This window comes from Pleuronectes platessa, chromosome 11 (genome assembly GCF_947347685.1).
Source record: "Pleuronectes platessa chromosome 11, fPlePla1.1, whole genome shotgun sequence".
Taxonomy (NCBI): domain Eukaryota; kingdom Metazoa; phylum Chordata; class Actinopteri; order Pleuronectiformes; family Pleuronectidae; genus Pleuronectes; species Pleuronectes platessa.
This window is the reverse complement of record NC_070636.1, coordinates 23,884,160-23,899,499: the sequence shown is the minus strand read 5'-3', so window position 1 is coordinate 23,899,499 and position 15,340 is coordinate 23,884,160. Positions and strand designations below refer to the sequence as shown.

General features: G+C 40.9%; 2 protein-coding genes across 2 annotated transcripts; one reads left to right on the top strand and one right to left on the bottom strand.

Moving 5' to 3' along the window:
- Positions 1–2,298: 2,298 nt before the first annotated feature.
- On the bottom strand, positions 2,299–3,782 carry LOC128450716 (cytochrome c oxidase subunit 8A, mitochondrial). Its single transcript, XM_053434335.1, has 2 exons — positions 3,585–3,782; positions 2,299–2,649 (listed from the first exon to the last, which is right to left on the bottom strand). Exons 1-2 carry the CDS (start codon positions 3,699–3,701, stop codon positions 2,554–2,556), a joined length of 213 nt encoding a protein of 70 aa, XP_053290310.1. The 5' UTR covers positions 3,702–3,782; the 3' UTR covers positions 2,299–2,553.
- A 1,158-nt stretch (positions 3,783–4,940) lies between these two features.
- rrh (retinal pigment epithelium-derived rhodopsin homolog) lies at positions 4,941–13,364 on the top strand. Its single transcript, XM_053435170.1, has 7 exons — positions 4,941–5,052; positions 7,187–7,377; positions 9,182–9,281; positions 9,966–10,119; positions 11,963–12,131; positions 12,935–13,113; positions 13,259–13,364. The coding sequence occupies exons 1-7, from the start codon at positions 4,941–4,943 to the stop codon at positions 13,362–13,364; spliced, it is 1,011 nt and encodes a 336-aa protein (XP_053291145.1).
- The last annotated feature ends 1,976 nt before the right edge of the window (positions 13,365–15,340 follow it).

Below are 15,340 nucleotides of genomic sequence, written 5' to 3'. Positions count from 1 at the left end.
GTGCTTCAGTGATTTTCTTTTATAACTATACAGTGCCTTGCATAAGTATTCACCCCCCTTGGACTTTTTCCCATTATGTACTGTTACTAACTGGAATTCAAATAGACTTAAATAAACTTTTTCCCGTTTGATCAACAAAACATGCATAGTACTTTGGAGGTGCAAAATAAATTTTATTGTGACACAAACAATAATGAGAACAAAAAAGTTGACATCTGTTGGGTGCATAAGTATTCACCCCCCTGTGTCAATACTTGGTAGAACCCCCTTTCGCTGCAATTACAGCTGCAAGTCTTTTGGGGTATGTCTCTACCAGCTTTGCACATCTAGAGATGGAAAGGTTTGTCCATTCTTCTTGGCAAAAAAGATCAAGCTCAGTCAGATTGGATGGAGACCGTCTGTGAACCGCAATCTTCAAGTCTTGCCATAGATTCTCTATTGGATTGAGGTCTGGGCTTTGACTGGGCCATTTTAAGACATTAACATTCTTTAATCCAAACCATTCCTTTGTAGCTCTGGCTGTATGTTTAGGGTCATTGTCCTGCTGGAAGATGAACCTCCGCCCCAGTCTCAAGTCTTTTGCAGACTGCATCCGATTTTCTTCAAGGATTTCCCTGTATTTGGCTCCATCCATCTTTCCCTCTATTCTGACCAGTTTCCCTGTACCTGCTGAAGAGAAGCATCCCCACAGCATGATGCTACCACCACCATGTTTCACTGTTGGGATGGTGTGCTCAGGGTGATGGGCAGTGTTGGGTTTTCGCCACACATAGCGTTTTGCATTGAGGCCAAAAAGTTCAATTTTGGTCTCATCTGACCAGAGCACCTTCTTCCACATGTTTGCTGTGTCTCCCACATGGCTTCTGGCAAACTCCAAACGGGATTTTTTATGGATCCCTTTCAACAATGGCTTTCTTCTTCTTCCATAAAGGCCAGATTTGTGGAGTAGACGACTAATAGTTGTCCTGTGGACAGATTCTCCCACCTCAGCTGTGGATCTCTGCAACTCCTCCAGAGTAACCATGGGCCTCCTGGTTGCTTCTCTGATTAATTTTCTCCTTGTCCGACTCTTCAGTTTGGGTGGACGGCCTCCTCTTGGTAGGTTTGCGGTTGTGCCATATTCTTTCCATTTTCTTATGATGGATTTTATGGTGCTCAGAGAGATGTTCAAAGCTCTGGATATTTTTTTATAACCTAACCCTGCTTCATATTTCTCCACAACTTTATCCCTGACCTGTTTGGTGAGCTCCTTGGTCTTCATGATGCTGTTTGTTCAGTAATGATCTCCAACAAACTCTGAGTCCGTCACAGAACAGGTGTATTTATACTGAGATTAAATTGCAGACAGGTGGACCCTATTTACTAATTATGTGACTTGCAAATGTGACTTGTGAGTGCAATTGGTCGCACCAGATCTTTCTTAGGGGTTTCACAGTAAAGGGGGTGAATACATATGCACTCAACACTTTTCAGATTTTTATTTGTAAATAATTGTGAAATCCATGTAATATTTCCCCCCACTTCCAAATGATGCACTATGTTGTGTTGGTCCATTACATAAACTCACGATGAAATAAATTTTAATCTGTGGTTATACCATGACAAAATGTAGAAAAGTCCAAAGGGGGTGAATACTTATGCAAGGCACTGTACCTCCAAGTACCATCAGACAGACCAGACCTCATGTGAACATAAAGAAAAACAAGTGACCACAGCAAAGAATCAGTATCTTTACACAAACTCCATCTTGTACTGTTGACTTAAGTAACAGTTAATGGGCCTGTACTTTTTTTTTGACTTTGAGGGAATATTTTACTTTAGGCTGCACTATGTTCTGAAACCCCATTACACTGATATTTTATACATTAACCACAAACACTTATATTATGTATTGTAAGGAAATGACTAAAGAAATTATAATTACATTTTTCTGATCTCAGTTCAAATATTTGAACACTGCTATAAATAAACAAATGGACTATACACACATGTAGAGCTAGTCAGGTCATATGATCCACTCAAAGCAACAATTACTATAGTTCACTTGATCAACTGCCAGACCTTCGGGTTAGTGGATGACTCTTTCTAATCACTGAGACACAGCTGCCCTTAAGGAACATCCAAGAGGAGGCCTCCCAGTGTTTCTTCTGATAATCACAACTTGCTAATAATAGAGTTAGGCTTATCTTAGATGGAGTAGGGTTTATTCAAAGCGTGAGCTCAATTGAGCTCTCCTGACGACCAGCAAACCCCAAAAGCCTAATTCAAAGGAGCCAAAACACACAATACAAGCGTAGCTGGGTTTAAAATGTAATCTTGTAACATACTCCTTTATTAGGGAAATCATACAATAAAATTTTTAAAAGATCACATTCAATGTTTCATGAACAGTTGGTGTGTATCTGAGATTTGGAGTAGATAGGTTAGAAAGGTTGAGGAATGAGGTAAAACTATATTCTTGTCTGCAGCTGAACATCGATGGTTATGGTCCCAGGTGGTCACTGGAGACAGGAGGCTGTGGACACCAGGCAGCAATCTGTTAAAATGTTCTGTTCACGCTTTCTTCTTGTAGTCCTCCAGGTGGCACAGGATCCACCCAGATGGGCCCAGGATGGCCAAGGAGAACATGGTGAGTCCAATAACAGTCTCCTAGGTAACAGACAGAGTGTTCAGTCAACTTAATATAAGTGAAAATAAAGGTCAGCCAATTAATAAATGCATTAATGAATAGACTTTATCTACCATCTGTATTACTCTACAGGGTAGTAGGATTTGTAAAGCAGCCACAGGTACCTTGAAAGGTGCCATGTAAAACCAAATCATCATCATTATTACTATTATGTGACCTTGTTTTCATTGTTCTCTTTGCTGCCACTGGCTCAAACTAAGGCCTCTAAAGGATCTTCCCATTCAAACTGAATCCCGTTTCAGAACTGATATAGACTATAGAGTGTAGACTTCACTAAATGTTATTGAGTCAAGGGCGGTGCTTCTGTCTTAGTGCAAATGTACAAATCCTGCTGATAAAGTCATTGTCAACACTATAGGGTTCCATTTTGATGAATGTGGACAAAATAAACTCTGATACTAGTTTACACAATCCACGACAGAACGGTTGAATTAATAGGCAGCGTTAGCCTTAGCAAAGTTGAGTTTATAACTCAACTCTGAGTGTTAGGTTAGGAGATGTTGGACATGCTCATAGAGAAGCATTGTATATCTTAGTGGAGTCCTGCGGTAAAGGCGGAGGGACACTCCGGACTGACGAGTGTTTACGAATACAATAGTTTCATAAACAACTGTTAGCACAACGCTAACAGCTAGGGTGGCTAACCGTGTTAGCATTGGGCTCGCTAATGAAGGGAGAGGACAACACCGAGCTGCCGCTTAAAATTCGTACTCGCATACTCAGTCATTTGAAATACGTCACTTTAGTTAAATAGATACGTTAACGTTTAGCAATAAAACAGGCGCCCAGCACTGCCGACTGACTTTGACCTCGTCAGCCAAGGACAGCTAAAGCTTCTAGCTCGTCGTTCACTTAGCATGAAGCCAAGGTGGCTGAGAGAAAGCAGCACACTCACGAGGGGACCGATCTTTTCCTTGGCCGGTCTCGAGTAGAGAGTCGCCCGCTGAGTGACGGCATGTGACCGCAGGGCCGGAGCAGCACGGCTGGCGAGAGTCCTGAGGAAGCCCGGCATGTTTGTCTTGAGCGATAGAGTCTTCTCTTCTGAAAGAGCTGCTATGAAGTGAAGAGGAAGTGCTTCTGTGTCTCCAGCTTCAAATAGTGTCCAGTGAGCTCCACACTGCCACCTCCTGTCCGGGAAGGTCGATGACGCACCACCAGCGTCACAGTGATACAATATTTCACTAATTTATGGCTAAATGTGTCCTTGATATATTTGTTTACAAATTAATCTATTTTGCACTCAATTACACACTAATTCATGATTTGACTTTTGAATGGCCAAAAAACAGAGGACTTAAAGAAATTATTTACAATTTAAATAGTAATTCATCAATAAATTGTTTCGTATCAAAGAGGGGTTTGCAAAAACAACATGAAACGATCATAAGATATATTATTTATAATCACATTAGTAAAATCATAATTAGTGGAATTTAATTTAAAAATCTATTTTAAAAATACAGTTTAAAGGAAAAAATATTAACTCGATCAACAAACTGAATTTACAATAAATATATAAATTAAGAAATTAATAGCGCTGTTATCTTTTTCATTTTCATTCATGTTTTTGTGCAGTCTCGTTACCAAGAAACTTGGTGGGAGGATGATTTGGGTCAGGTACAAGCCCATATAAATTTGGTGCAGCAGTGGTTTCATGAGGGGACTGTTAGACCTTGGCGCAGATATATGTTCTCTGAGTGTCGCTCTAATTGTGACATGTTTTATAAAATCCATCACACGTTTTGTTATCTTTGGACCCTTTCCATTAGTATATTTAATATATTAAGCAACCTAATTTATACAGTGAATTAAGACCATGGGCCTTTCCCAGCTGGTAATCCAGAGTTGGTGTTGGCCACAGTGTGTTCATGCACTGAAGTGAATAGTCTTTAGGCATTTACACAACTTTAGTTCAGTTTGGTAATGATGCTCACTGGCCATAGCCCTACAGCTCCACGTGAGTGGTAATCCGTTCTTGTGCAGCCCTGTTGTTCACGTTACTTACACACAGCCTCCTGCTATCTGGGGACACGGGAGCATTGGTATGTAATAATCCCCCTCACGTTCACCCCCACCCAACCACCCAACAAGTCTCTTCAGATCTTAGATAGAAACAGCATTTTGCCATACTGGCTCTCTACATCTCCTCTGTTCCCATTTTGTTATCATTGTTTTTTAACTTCAATCCAAGACTGTCTGTTGGATTCTGCCGGCATTAACGAAGCGAACTCTTGTTCGAACAATTAAGAAAATGGGGATCGACTCTGGAGTTAATATTTCAGATGATGTTGCACCTTACGGAGGAAAAAGTGCCTTTACTCAAACGGAGCACAACATCGTGGCTGGATATCTTATTACTGCAGGTAACAGGTGGCATTTTAAGCATATTTTATTGTGACATATTATGTGAGTATTGTGTTTTCTGTAGAACCAAAGAATGTACCTCTCTGATGTAAGGGACGTGCCAAGAGAGTCGTTGTTTTAACATGAAGTACATTCAACACGGCTCATAATTTTCAAATGATCTGGAATTCAGAAATTGTTTGCAATGTTGGTGGTTTTACAATTTAAGACAAATAATCTCTATCGATGAACTATGAACACAGCAATGAGCTTATGTGATTTAATCAAAACTCACTGCTGCTTTCCCCAGTAGTGGGGGAAAAAAGAGGATAACATCAGTGAAAGATGGTGTTTTTGGTTACATTTAGGATAAAGATAATACTTCTAGTTTTGTAATTCTTGTCGTCATTGTTTTGTTCTTACCTAACACAACCTTAACATGGTCTTTTGAGTTGCTCACACTGACCACAAAACGAATTACTTGTGAGACAAAGAATTAAATACGTTGACAAAGACCATGTACAGTAATGTTAAGGATATTTTTCTAATTTAGTTATTAAGAAGACTGGCAGCAATAGTTGCTGTTGAAAATTTAAGTCAATGTGTTTGAATTGAATCTGTTATGATCTTGTGCTTTGTTTATTTTGTAACTGCTTTTACTAGGTATCTATTGGGTTTTACCTTTCCCAATTCACCTACTCTACTCTTATCTCTTGTGTGTGTGTGTGTGTGTGTGTGTGTGTGTGTGTGTGTGTGTGTGTGTGTGTGTGTGTGTGTGAGTGTGTGTGTGTGTGAGTGTGTGAGTGTGTGTGTGTGTGTGTGTGTGTGTGTGAGAGTGTGTGTGTGTGTGAGAGTGTGTGAGTGTGTGAGTGTGAGAGTGTGAGAGTGTGAGAGTGTGAGAGTGTGTGAGTGTGTGAGTGAGTGAGTGAGTGTGAGTGTGAGTGAGTGAGTGTGAGTGAGTGTGTGTGTGAGTGTGTGTGAGTGAGCGTGAGAGTGAGTGTGTGTGAGCGTGTGAGTGAGTGAGTGAGTGTGTGTGTGTGTGCGAGTCTTCCTGTTGCCTGCTTGCTTTCCTGGATACCTGTCGGTGAACCAGTCATCCTGTAAGGCTGTTAACATTATTGACAGTTTTGTCGACTTTTTCATAAATATTATGACCCATAGTTTATTAAAATGTTTTATTGAATATAGAAAATATTTATTGAAAAGCTTGATATTACAACATAGTTGTTTGTTTTATGAAATGCTTTACAGATTTCCAATAAAAAGTCTCAAAGAGCTCTATTCATGTTGATATCCTCAATATTTTACTGCTTTTCCAGTTTAGGAGGATTGTTTTCTTGGCATCATTGAAACAAGGAAAACTACTTTTATGATGTGATTCGGCAGCGTAACCGGTCAACTCACAAGCAGTGTGATGGAGAGAAGGGTCATATTGTTTATTTACCCCTTCCCTCTTCATGCTTCTTTTAAATTCCTGGTGATTCTTCATGTTTTTAAATTGTTTCCATTTTATTTCTACAAGACTTCAGAGTTTCTGTAAGCCTGATTTATGCATTTCAAAATATAAGCATTAAGTTCATCTTGCAACCTATATTTTAATATTCAAAATGCTTGTGGAATGCATGTTTAACATACTCAATAATCATTGTCAAGCAGTTACACACAGAACATAGAAGAAGTTAATGTTCTTTCTACATTAGACTGAGAAAAGTCTCTTTTAGAGCAGCTTAGAACAATTAAGTGCTTTTTCGTCCTCAGCCTCTGTGACTTCTGTCCAAATTCGGGATTCTATTCCATGTGCTGGCGAAATGATACGTCAAAATCTTTTTTGGTACATTTCAAGTGACGTTTGTTTTTATTAAAAAGAATATTGATTTTGTAAACATAGATGATTGTAAACTATTCTAGTCTTGAAATACCACTCAAAGCACTTCACATTATTTTTCTTTATGTTTGTATAAAACTGATCAATTATACATGCCTATATAATATTTTTATATATAACCCAAATAGGCAGATAGAGCCGGGGGAATAGAACATATTGAGTCACTTTATATAAGATAATCATATAAGTGCATTATAGTTCATTTGGAATTTTCTTTGTGTGTGTATACTTCAGTTCTCTGTTCTCCACATCTTCTCTTCTCTTCTCAGGAGTCATCAGTTTAACAAGCAACATCGTGGTGCTGCTCATGTTTGTGAAGTTCAAGGAGCTCCGCACGGCCACCAACTTCATTATAATCAACCTGGCATTAACTGATGTTGGAGTGGCTGGTATCGGCTATCCCATGTCAGCTGCCTCAGACATCCATGGCAGCTGGAAATTCGGCTACACTGGTTGTCAGGTGGGATACTAGTGTTCAATTGTAATGTTGCCGTGTTGGGTTATTCTGTACACACAATGTCTGTAACACATCTGAGGAAAATTGTCAATATATTAGGCTGTATGAATGAAACTGACTTATTTCAAATTTTGTAAATCACAGCAAATATAATGTTGAAATTAAGGTTTCAGTTGTTTTTTGGTGCATTGTTTTATTTCTATTTCTTTTACCAGATAAAATATATATAACTACATGTTATCTAAATGCCCTACATAGTCTCTGTTCTTCCAAAGCTTGAATACGACTGACTCGAAATCATGATCCCTTTGAGTCTTAACACGTGTCTGAGGTACACTAAGAAAGTCCTGGGAAAAGGAACTAAGTGCTCAGCTGGTCAACGGGGGAGTCAGTGGTGAGAAGTTAAAATAGGTGTAATATGTAAAATGTAGTCTGATTTGTCCTTTTAATGGACCTGGCAGCACCTGAGCTCTGCCTGGGTAATAAAAACTGGTTTACTGCTTGTTTCTCTGGATCCACAATTGGCAGGACCTGACAAGCGTCGTCCATCTTTATTTACAGTCTACGGTGTAAACCAGTGAGGTTGGACTTGGCGCCCTCCTCTGTTTATACCATCTGTATAATGGTTGCGTTTATGTTTGGAGGAGAATGTATGATATAAGGGATAAATAGTTATATTATCAGTTAAATAAGTATAGGCTATATACCAATGAGGAACCCTACGTGGCTACGCTAGTGACAAACTATCTCTGCCCGCCTGGGAAATTGGTACCACAGCAGTTGGTATCCTGTGCTGCCGGCCTCACAGCTAACAGCTAACCCCACAGCATGTAGAAATGATGTTACTGAGTAAAAAGCAGTAAAAAATGTGATTATGTTTGTTCATGCTGTTAACCCTGTTGTGAGTCACAAAACCATCCCCTGTACCACTGTAACCGTGGCCAGGACTTGGTTCTGTTGTATTTAAAAGGTGTTTGCTCTGTTAATTTGTTTATACATGAAGGTCTGCCACTATTTGCATTTAAACTCAGTAGAGTTTTCTCTTCTTTCAGTTTTTACTCTGTGATGATGTGAGAATCCTCGTGTTGTATAATGTTGCGGTCAATATATGTGAAAATTAGCATCTTGTTATAAAACTCTTTGCTATGACTTATGCTGAGCTGCCCATGAGACTAAACCTGTGAGCAGAGTGACGCACATTCACTCAGGCCACGTGTTTGGGTTATTTCAGCAGATTACGTTTTTCTTATGGTCAGACCTCGTTATTCAACATTGATAATGACCCATGTGATGCTAATCTAGAGGGAGAGAGAGCAGGCCCAGACCCAAACTATCCACCTGGACAGTGATGGCCTCCCTTTACATACAATATGACAGAGTAAAATAATTATTACTCACACCCAGCTCAGTGGATATGCCTCAACAGATCAATATGCTGCTGATACCAGCTGATTTACAGACTCACTGCCCTCAGCAATTACCATACAAGCCAATCTGTAGCCTGTGTACCAATGTTATTTGTCAGCCTGTAAGCTTGTTAGCCTCTAAATGTCACATCCAGCTGCTCAAGGACTTTGAAGAGATTTTCCTTACTTTACATGTTTTACTTTTTGGCTGTCCTGACTATATACATTGTTGGTAGATTGCTGTTTATTTATATGGGTTTTGTCTATTGATTGAGATTTTGTCCACAACTTTATTTGGCCCCAATATGCAGATTGTCAAACAGTTGCAAACTTAAAGGTAACATCAAAGCAGACCATTATCATGAACTCTCTGGTTATAACTTCTGTGTTTCCGTCTCCAGATCTATGCAGCTCTTAACATCTTCTTTGGCATGGCCAGTATCGGCCTGTTGACTGTGGTGGCCATCGACCGCTATCTCACCATCTGCAGACCAGACATAGGTATCCACTGACTGCTCCTTTGTGACTACAGAATACATTCACTTCACAGTGTGTTATGTACACTAAGCTAAAACAACGTAAAGATTAACACAAGAACATTCAGGTTTTGTTGAACCAGTTTTAGAGAGGTTTCATTTCAAATGGCTGCAGTTTGAACACCTTATCTCAAGAACCTTGACAGAACGTCGCAAATGCCGCGCAAATGTTCATTGAACTGTAAGAATGAACTGATTCGATTTTAGTGGTCACTAGTCAATGTTGCTGTGACCTCACGAAACACATTTATTGTCTTGTGAATGAAATATCTTGAGGACGCTTTGAGAGAACTCCATAGATGAATTGATTAGATTTGTTTGGTCAAAGGTCAAGGTCACAGGGGCCTAACAGAACATGTTATTGCCCTTATCTCAAGTCTCCCTTTTTTCTTGTTCTGACCAGTTGTCATTTGAACTCAGAGATAAACTGGTCAGATTTCATTGGTCAAAGGTCACGGTGGCCTTATGAGTGTGTAAAGTTTTTTTTAAACTGCACTTGTTGGCAGATATACACAAGCTCAAGGCGGTATTTTTAGGTTGAAACTAATCTGTTGCTGTTTAAACAAATAGACTTTCTTATTTCCACCAATGGTGTCAAACATGACAAGTTTTTCCTGACTTCCCTGATCTAAATGGTTTCTCTCTTCAGGGCAGAAAATGACGATGCAATCATACAACCTTCTCATTCTGGCAGCGTGGCTGAATGCTGTGTTCTGGTCCTCCATGCCCATAGTGGGATGGTCTGGATATGCTCCTGACCCCACTGGAGCTACATGCACCATCAACTGGAGACAGAATGATGCGTGAGTCATGTGTCAGTGCACACTTGAACATGGCTATAAAACGTGGCTTTAAAAACTATGAAGAACCAATAACAAGAAATAATGCCAAAATAACTCACTAATTCCAGGTCATGACCAGCTAAAGTCCATGACAAAAATAAAATAGGTGACGCAAAAACTTGGAATGGTCAAATTAATAATTTATTAAATAACTAATAAAAACAGCTTACAGTGCATTAAGTTATGAAGTGTGGCTATCAGTAAATCAGTAGAGTTGACATGTCTGCATACATGAAAGTGGCAGGATGGAGAAGCAGAGTTCTCTATTGAACCCCCCTCCAGAGAACCATTCATCTCCTCTACTTGACACTTGGTATGTCAATCATTCAATCAAATTTTATTTGTATAGCCCGTATTCACACATTACAATTCATCTCATAGGGTTTTAACAGGGTGTGACATCCTCTGTCCTTAACCCTCAGCAAGAGTAAGGAAAAACTACTAAAAACCCTTTTAACAGGGTAAAAATATGTAGAAACCTCAGAGAGAGCCACATGTGAGGGATCCCTCTCCCAGGACGGACAGAAGTGCAATAGATGCCACGTACAGGAAAACATCATCAAGATTAAAGTCTTCAAGATTAAAGATTAAAGTCTCTAGCAGCGTTTGATGAAGGTAGACATCCCGAAGGACAACCCCAACATGACATGCCAAGCAGTCCCGCTGCAATCACAGTCCATGGTCAGCAAACATCCAGACCACGATCCACCATCCAGACCAGACGCCACTCCAGTCCTCAGTCACCGTCCACCGCCGCCCACCAGGACCCATCACGAGCCACCACCGCGGTCCTGGTCCACCGCCCGTGCCCAATGCCAACGCGACACAGGGTCCGCCACCAGCACCACGATCAGCCCACATAACTCAGAATCCGCCACACTGGATCCAACACTGCGACCCCCGGTGCGCGATCCACAAACTGCAATCCATGGTGCGGCCACAGAGGCCCTGGATCTGCGGGTGATAAGGCAAAGGGATTCCGGGGAAGGGGGATAGGGATGGAGAAGAGGAAGGAGAAGCTGGAAAGTGAAGCTCCGTGTGTCATGTGTCATAAAATAGAAAAAGTTACGTTCTTCTGCACTAATTAGCTCTAACTATAAGCTTTATCAAAAAGGAAGGTTTTGAGCCTACTCTTAAATGAAAAGATGGTATCTGCCTCCCGAACTGAAAGTGGAAGATGATTCCACAGCCGAGGGGCTTGATGGCTGAAAGTTCTGGCTCCTACTCTACTTTTAGAGACTTTAGGGAACGACAAGTAGGCTTGAATTCTGGGAGCGGAGGTGTACTGTGTACTGTTAGGTGCCCAAAAAAGTGCAGTGTTGAATTTTGTGAGATTTGGGCCCATGATAAACAATATGTGTCATTAATCAGTGTTTCAGACTGCATGTAGCCACAACTTAACCACAGTGTGTTTCAATGGTGTTTCCCAATCCCCTATTTTGACAAATCTCCATGTACCCCAGATGCAGTGTCAATGAATGTTCCAGGGAACAACATCATCATTCATTGTAATCATCAAGTCATTGCAACTGGACTTTCTCGAAAACGTTTGTTTGAACTTTTACACCCAAGTAAAGAGTAGACTCTATTACATTTCTCAAAAATAACCATTTCACGACAGGTGTAGTGCACAGAAATCAAGAAGGCACAGTGACAATTGAGAAGTTGTTTGTATCAACACTTCTTGAAAAAGCTGGAAGCAACAATTCCAAAAATTGACCTGCACTGCACTAGTCTCAGTAAGGACAGGTACAAGCTATGTAATGATGTGTAAGCAGATACTGACTCTGCTTTTCCTCCACAGCTCCTTCATCTCCTATACCATGGCAGTGATCGTAGTGAACTTTGTGTTGCCTCTGTCTGTCATGTTTTACTGCTACTACAACGTGTCAGCCACTGTGAAGAGATACAAAGCCGGCAACTGCCTGGACAGCATCAACATCGACTGGTCGGATCAGATGGATGTCACCAAGGTGAGAACACATGAGCTCGCTCTCGTCGACTCTGCGGTCACTGAGATAGAGTTTGCCTCAGCAGCTTCAGTGTAGGTCATCATTTTAATGGCTGGACAAAGTCAAAATAGTCAATTACTAAAGGAGTGTTTTCTCTGTGTGTATCGCCAAGAAATGAGTGACTTGTGCAATGCTTCTGGGGTACATTAAGAAAATGGCAGAGAGAGTTTCCAGCCTGGATACAATTATGGTCACATTTTTGTGGTCATCCAGTTCACATGCTCCTGTAGTCAGTCTTTTCAACACTCTTTGCAAGTTGTGTATCAATAATGTTTCACATTCTGTGACCCCAATTTATTTTTTGGTGATAATTTGTGCCGTCCTTCCTATGTAACTTCATTTATTGTGTAGAGAAAAACTTCCAATGAGACTCAACAGATCCAGTCTAGACAATCTACAACAATGTTCATGTAGTGATTTGACTGAACAGCATGTGTCGATGAGTTGTAGGCCCGCTGCCAAGCTGATCTGACCTGTGTTGGAGAGTCTCATGAATACATTTGACACATGTAGCGTGTAAGTAGCCATTAGGTGTCCACAGATCCTCCAAGCAGACTCACATTAAAACCCCTGTGAATCTGCTTGACCAGGAAAACCAACACAGTTAAATAACTGAGCCCTTACCTCGAGATTTTTGTCTGGTTTGTTAAAATGGCCGTCTAAATGTCTGTCTCATATAATTATCTCAGCTCTCTGCTTTATTGTACATACATGTATTCAAGTGTGTAACATGAACGCTTAGTTGTCATATTGGTGGCCTGCAGATGTCCATGGTGATGATTGTCATGTTCCTGGTGGCCTGGTCTCCCTACTCCATGGTGTGCCTCTGGGCATCCTTTGGTGACCCCAAGACCATACCTGCCGCGATGGCCATCATCGCTCCACTCTTTGCCAAGTCCTCCACTTTTTACAACCCCTGCATTTATGTTATTGCCAACAAAAAGTAAGTGTTTTTCTTTACATTATTCTTTGATAACCACTTGATGTGCTTGTGATAGGTATTATTTGAAGTAGAGAGGGTGTACGTGTTGTAATAATATTTTAGTGGTTGGTGCACTAAAGGACATAAAAAGGGGCTTTTCTTTCAGGTTCAGAAGAGCCATAATAGGAATGGTCCGATGTCAATCCAGGCAGCGGATCACCATCAATACCCAGGTTCCACTGACAACCTCCCAACAACCTCTGACCCAGTGAGATGAAATTATTATGACTCTGTAATAACATACCCTGGCATTGAAGCCATGTATAGAAGATTGCTATGATGACATAACATCAATCACTGTATTTCTTTCTGTTGGAGCTATTTTTTGTGTTTTGATTACCTAATTGTGGTTTTTACTGTGTAAATTCCACTTTCTGTGGCATTGTAGTCATTGTTTGTGTTCCAGTTACTCAAATAACAAACTGACAATGAAAATCCTTTTGAGTATGGACTGAATTCTTCAACTATTTTTTAAATACTGTCCTATGCTTGAAAACAACCAAAGAAACATTAGGAACAATCTAATTTCTCCTTTTCATCATAACTAACATGCTGGTACAGAAGTACCAGCATCAGGAGAGAGGTGATCAGGTCAGAGGGAGGAAGTGCCAAGTAGAGGGTAAAGCAACAGGTCCTGTCACTCTATTTGCTACTAAAAGGTACCAAGATCTCCTGCTCTCTTGGCAGAGGACAGGGCTAAGAGGAGCGGCCTACATTGACCCAGGCCAGACTGGATTCAAAAGGCCCCAGGAGACCATCAAGGATAATCTACATTTTCCAGATTGGAAAAACACGGGGAGATCCAAGAAGTTACCAGGCTCAGGGGAAAAATAACTCCCCCTGTTATGTTTTCTGATCTCAGCAGAATTTTCTGGTAAGTGAGATGGGAAATTAACAGACCACTCTGTACTGCTGTGACTCAGAACGTCGGTGTGAGGAGACAATACCGATGTTTACCATAAGCTGCTCTCAGCTGTATTTGTCACCGTGAATGTCTGACTGAGAGTCTCAGGACTTTCTGCAGACACATCCTCCGGCCAGTACCCTAGAAAAAAGTCACAGCACGAGATCCTCAATCAATGTGAGTGAAAGGGTGTGTTGATGTTTTTTCACAGAACGATGCAAAGAATGAAAAAAATATATGTACAGTGCCTTGCATAAGTATTCACCCCCCTTGGACTTTTTCCCATTATGTACTGTTACTAACTGGAATTCAAATAGACTTAAATAAACTTTTTCCCGTTTGATCAACACAACATGCATAGTACTTTGGAGGTGCAAAATAAATTTTATTGTGACAAAAACAATAATGAGAACAAAAAAGTTGACATCTGTTGGGTGCATAAGTATTCACCCCCCTGTGTCAATACTTGGTAGAACCCCCTTTCGCTGCAATTACAGCTGCAAGTCTTTTGGGGTATGTCTCTACCAGCTTTGCACATCTAGAGATGGAAAGGTTTGTCCATTCTTCTTGGCAAAAAAGATGAAGCTCAGTCAGATTGGATGGAGACCGTCTGTGAACCGCAATCTTCAAGTCTTGCCATAGATTCTCTATTGGATTGAGGTCTGGGCTTTGACTGGGCCATTTTAAGACATTAACATTCTTTAATCCAAACCATTCCTTTGTAGCTCTGGCTGTATGTTTAGGGTCATTGTCCTGCTGGAAGATGAACCTCCGCCCCAGTCTCAAGTCTTTTGCAGACTGCATCAGATTTTCTTCAAGGATTTCCCTGTATTTGGCTCCATCCATCTTTCCCTCTATTCTGACCAGTTTCCCTGTACCTGCTGAAGAGAAGCATCCCCACAGCATGATGCTACCACCACCATGTTTCACTGTTGGGATATTGTGCTCAGGGTGATGGGCAGTGTTGGGTTTTCGCCACACATAGCGTTTTGCATTGAGGCCAAAAAGTTCAATTTTGGTCTCATCTGACCAGAGCACCTTCTTCCACATGTTTGCTGTGTCTCCCACATGCCTTCTGGCAAACTCCAAATGGGATTTTTTATGGATCCCTTTCAACAATGGCTTTCTTCTTGCCACTCTTCCATAAAGGCCAGATTGGTGGAGTAGACGACTAATAGTTGTCCTGTGGACAGATTCTCCCACCTCAGCTGTGGATCTCTGCAACTCCTCCAGAGTAACCATGGGCCTCCTGGTTGCTTCTCTGATTAATTTTCTCCTTGTCCG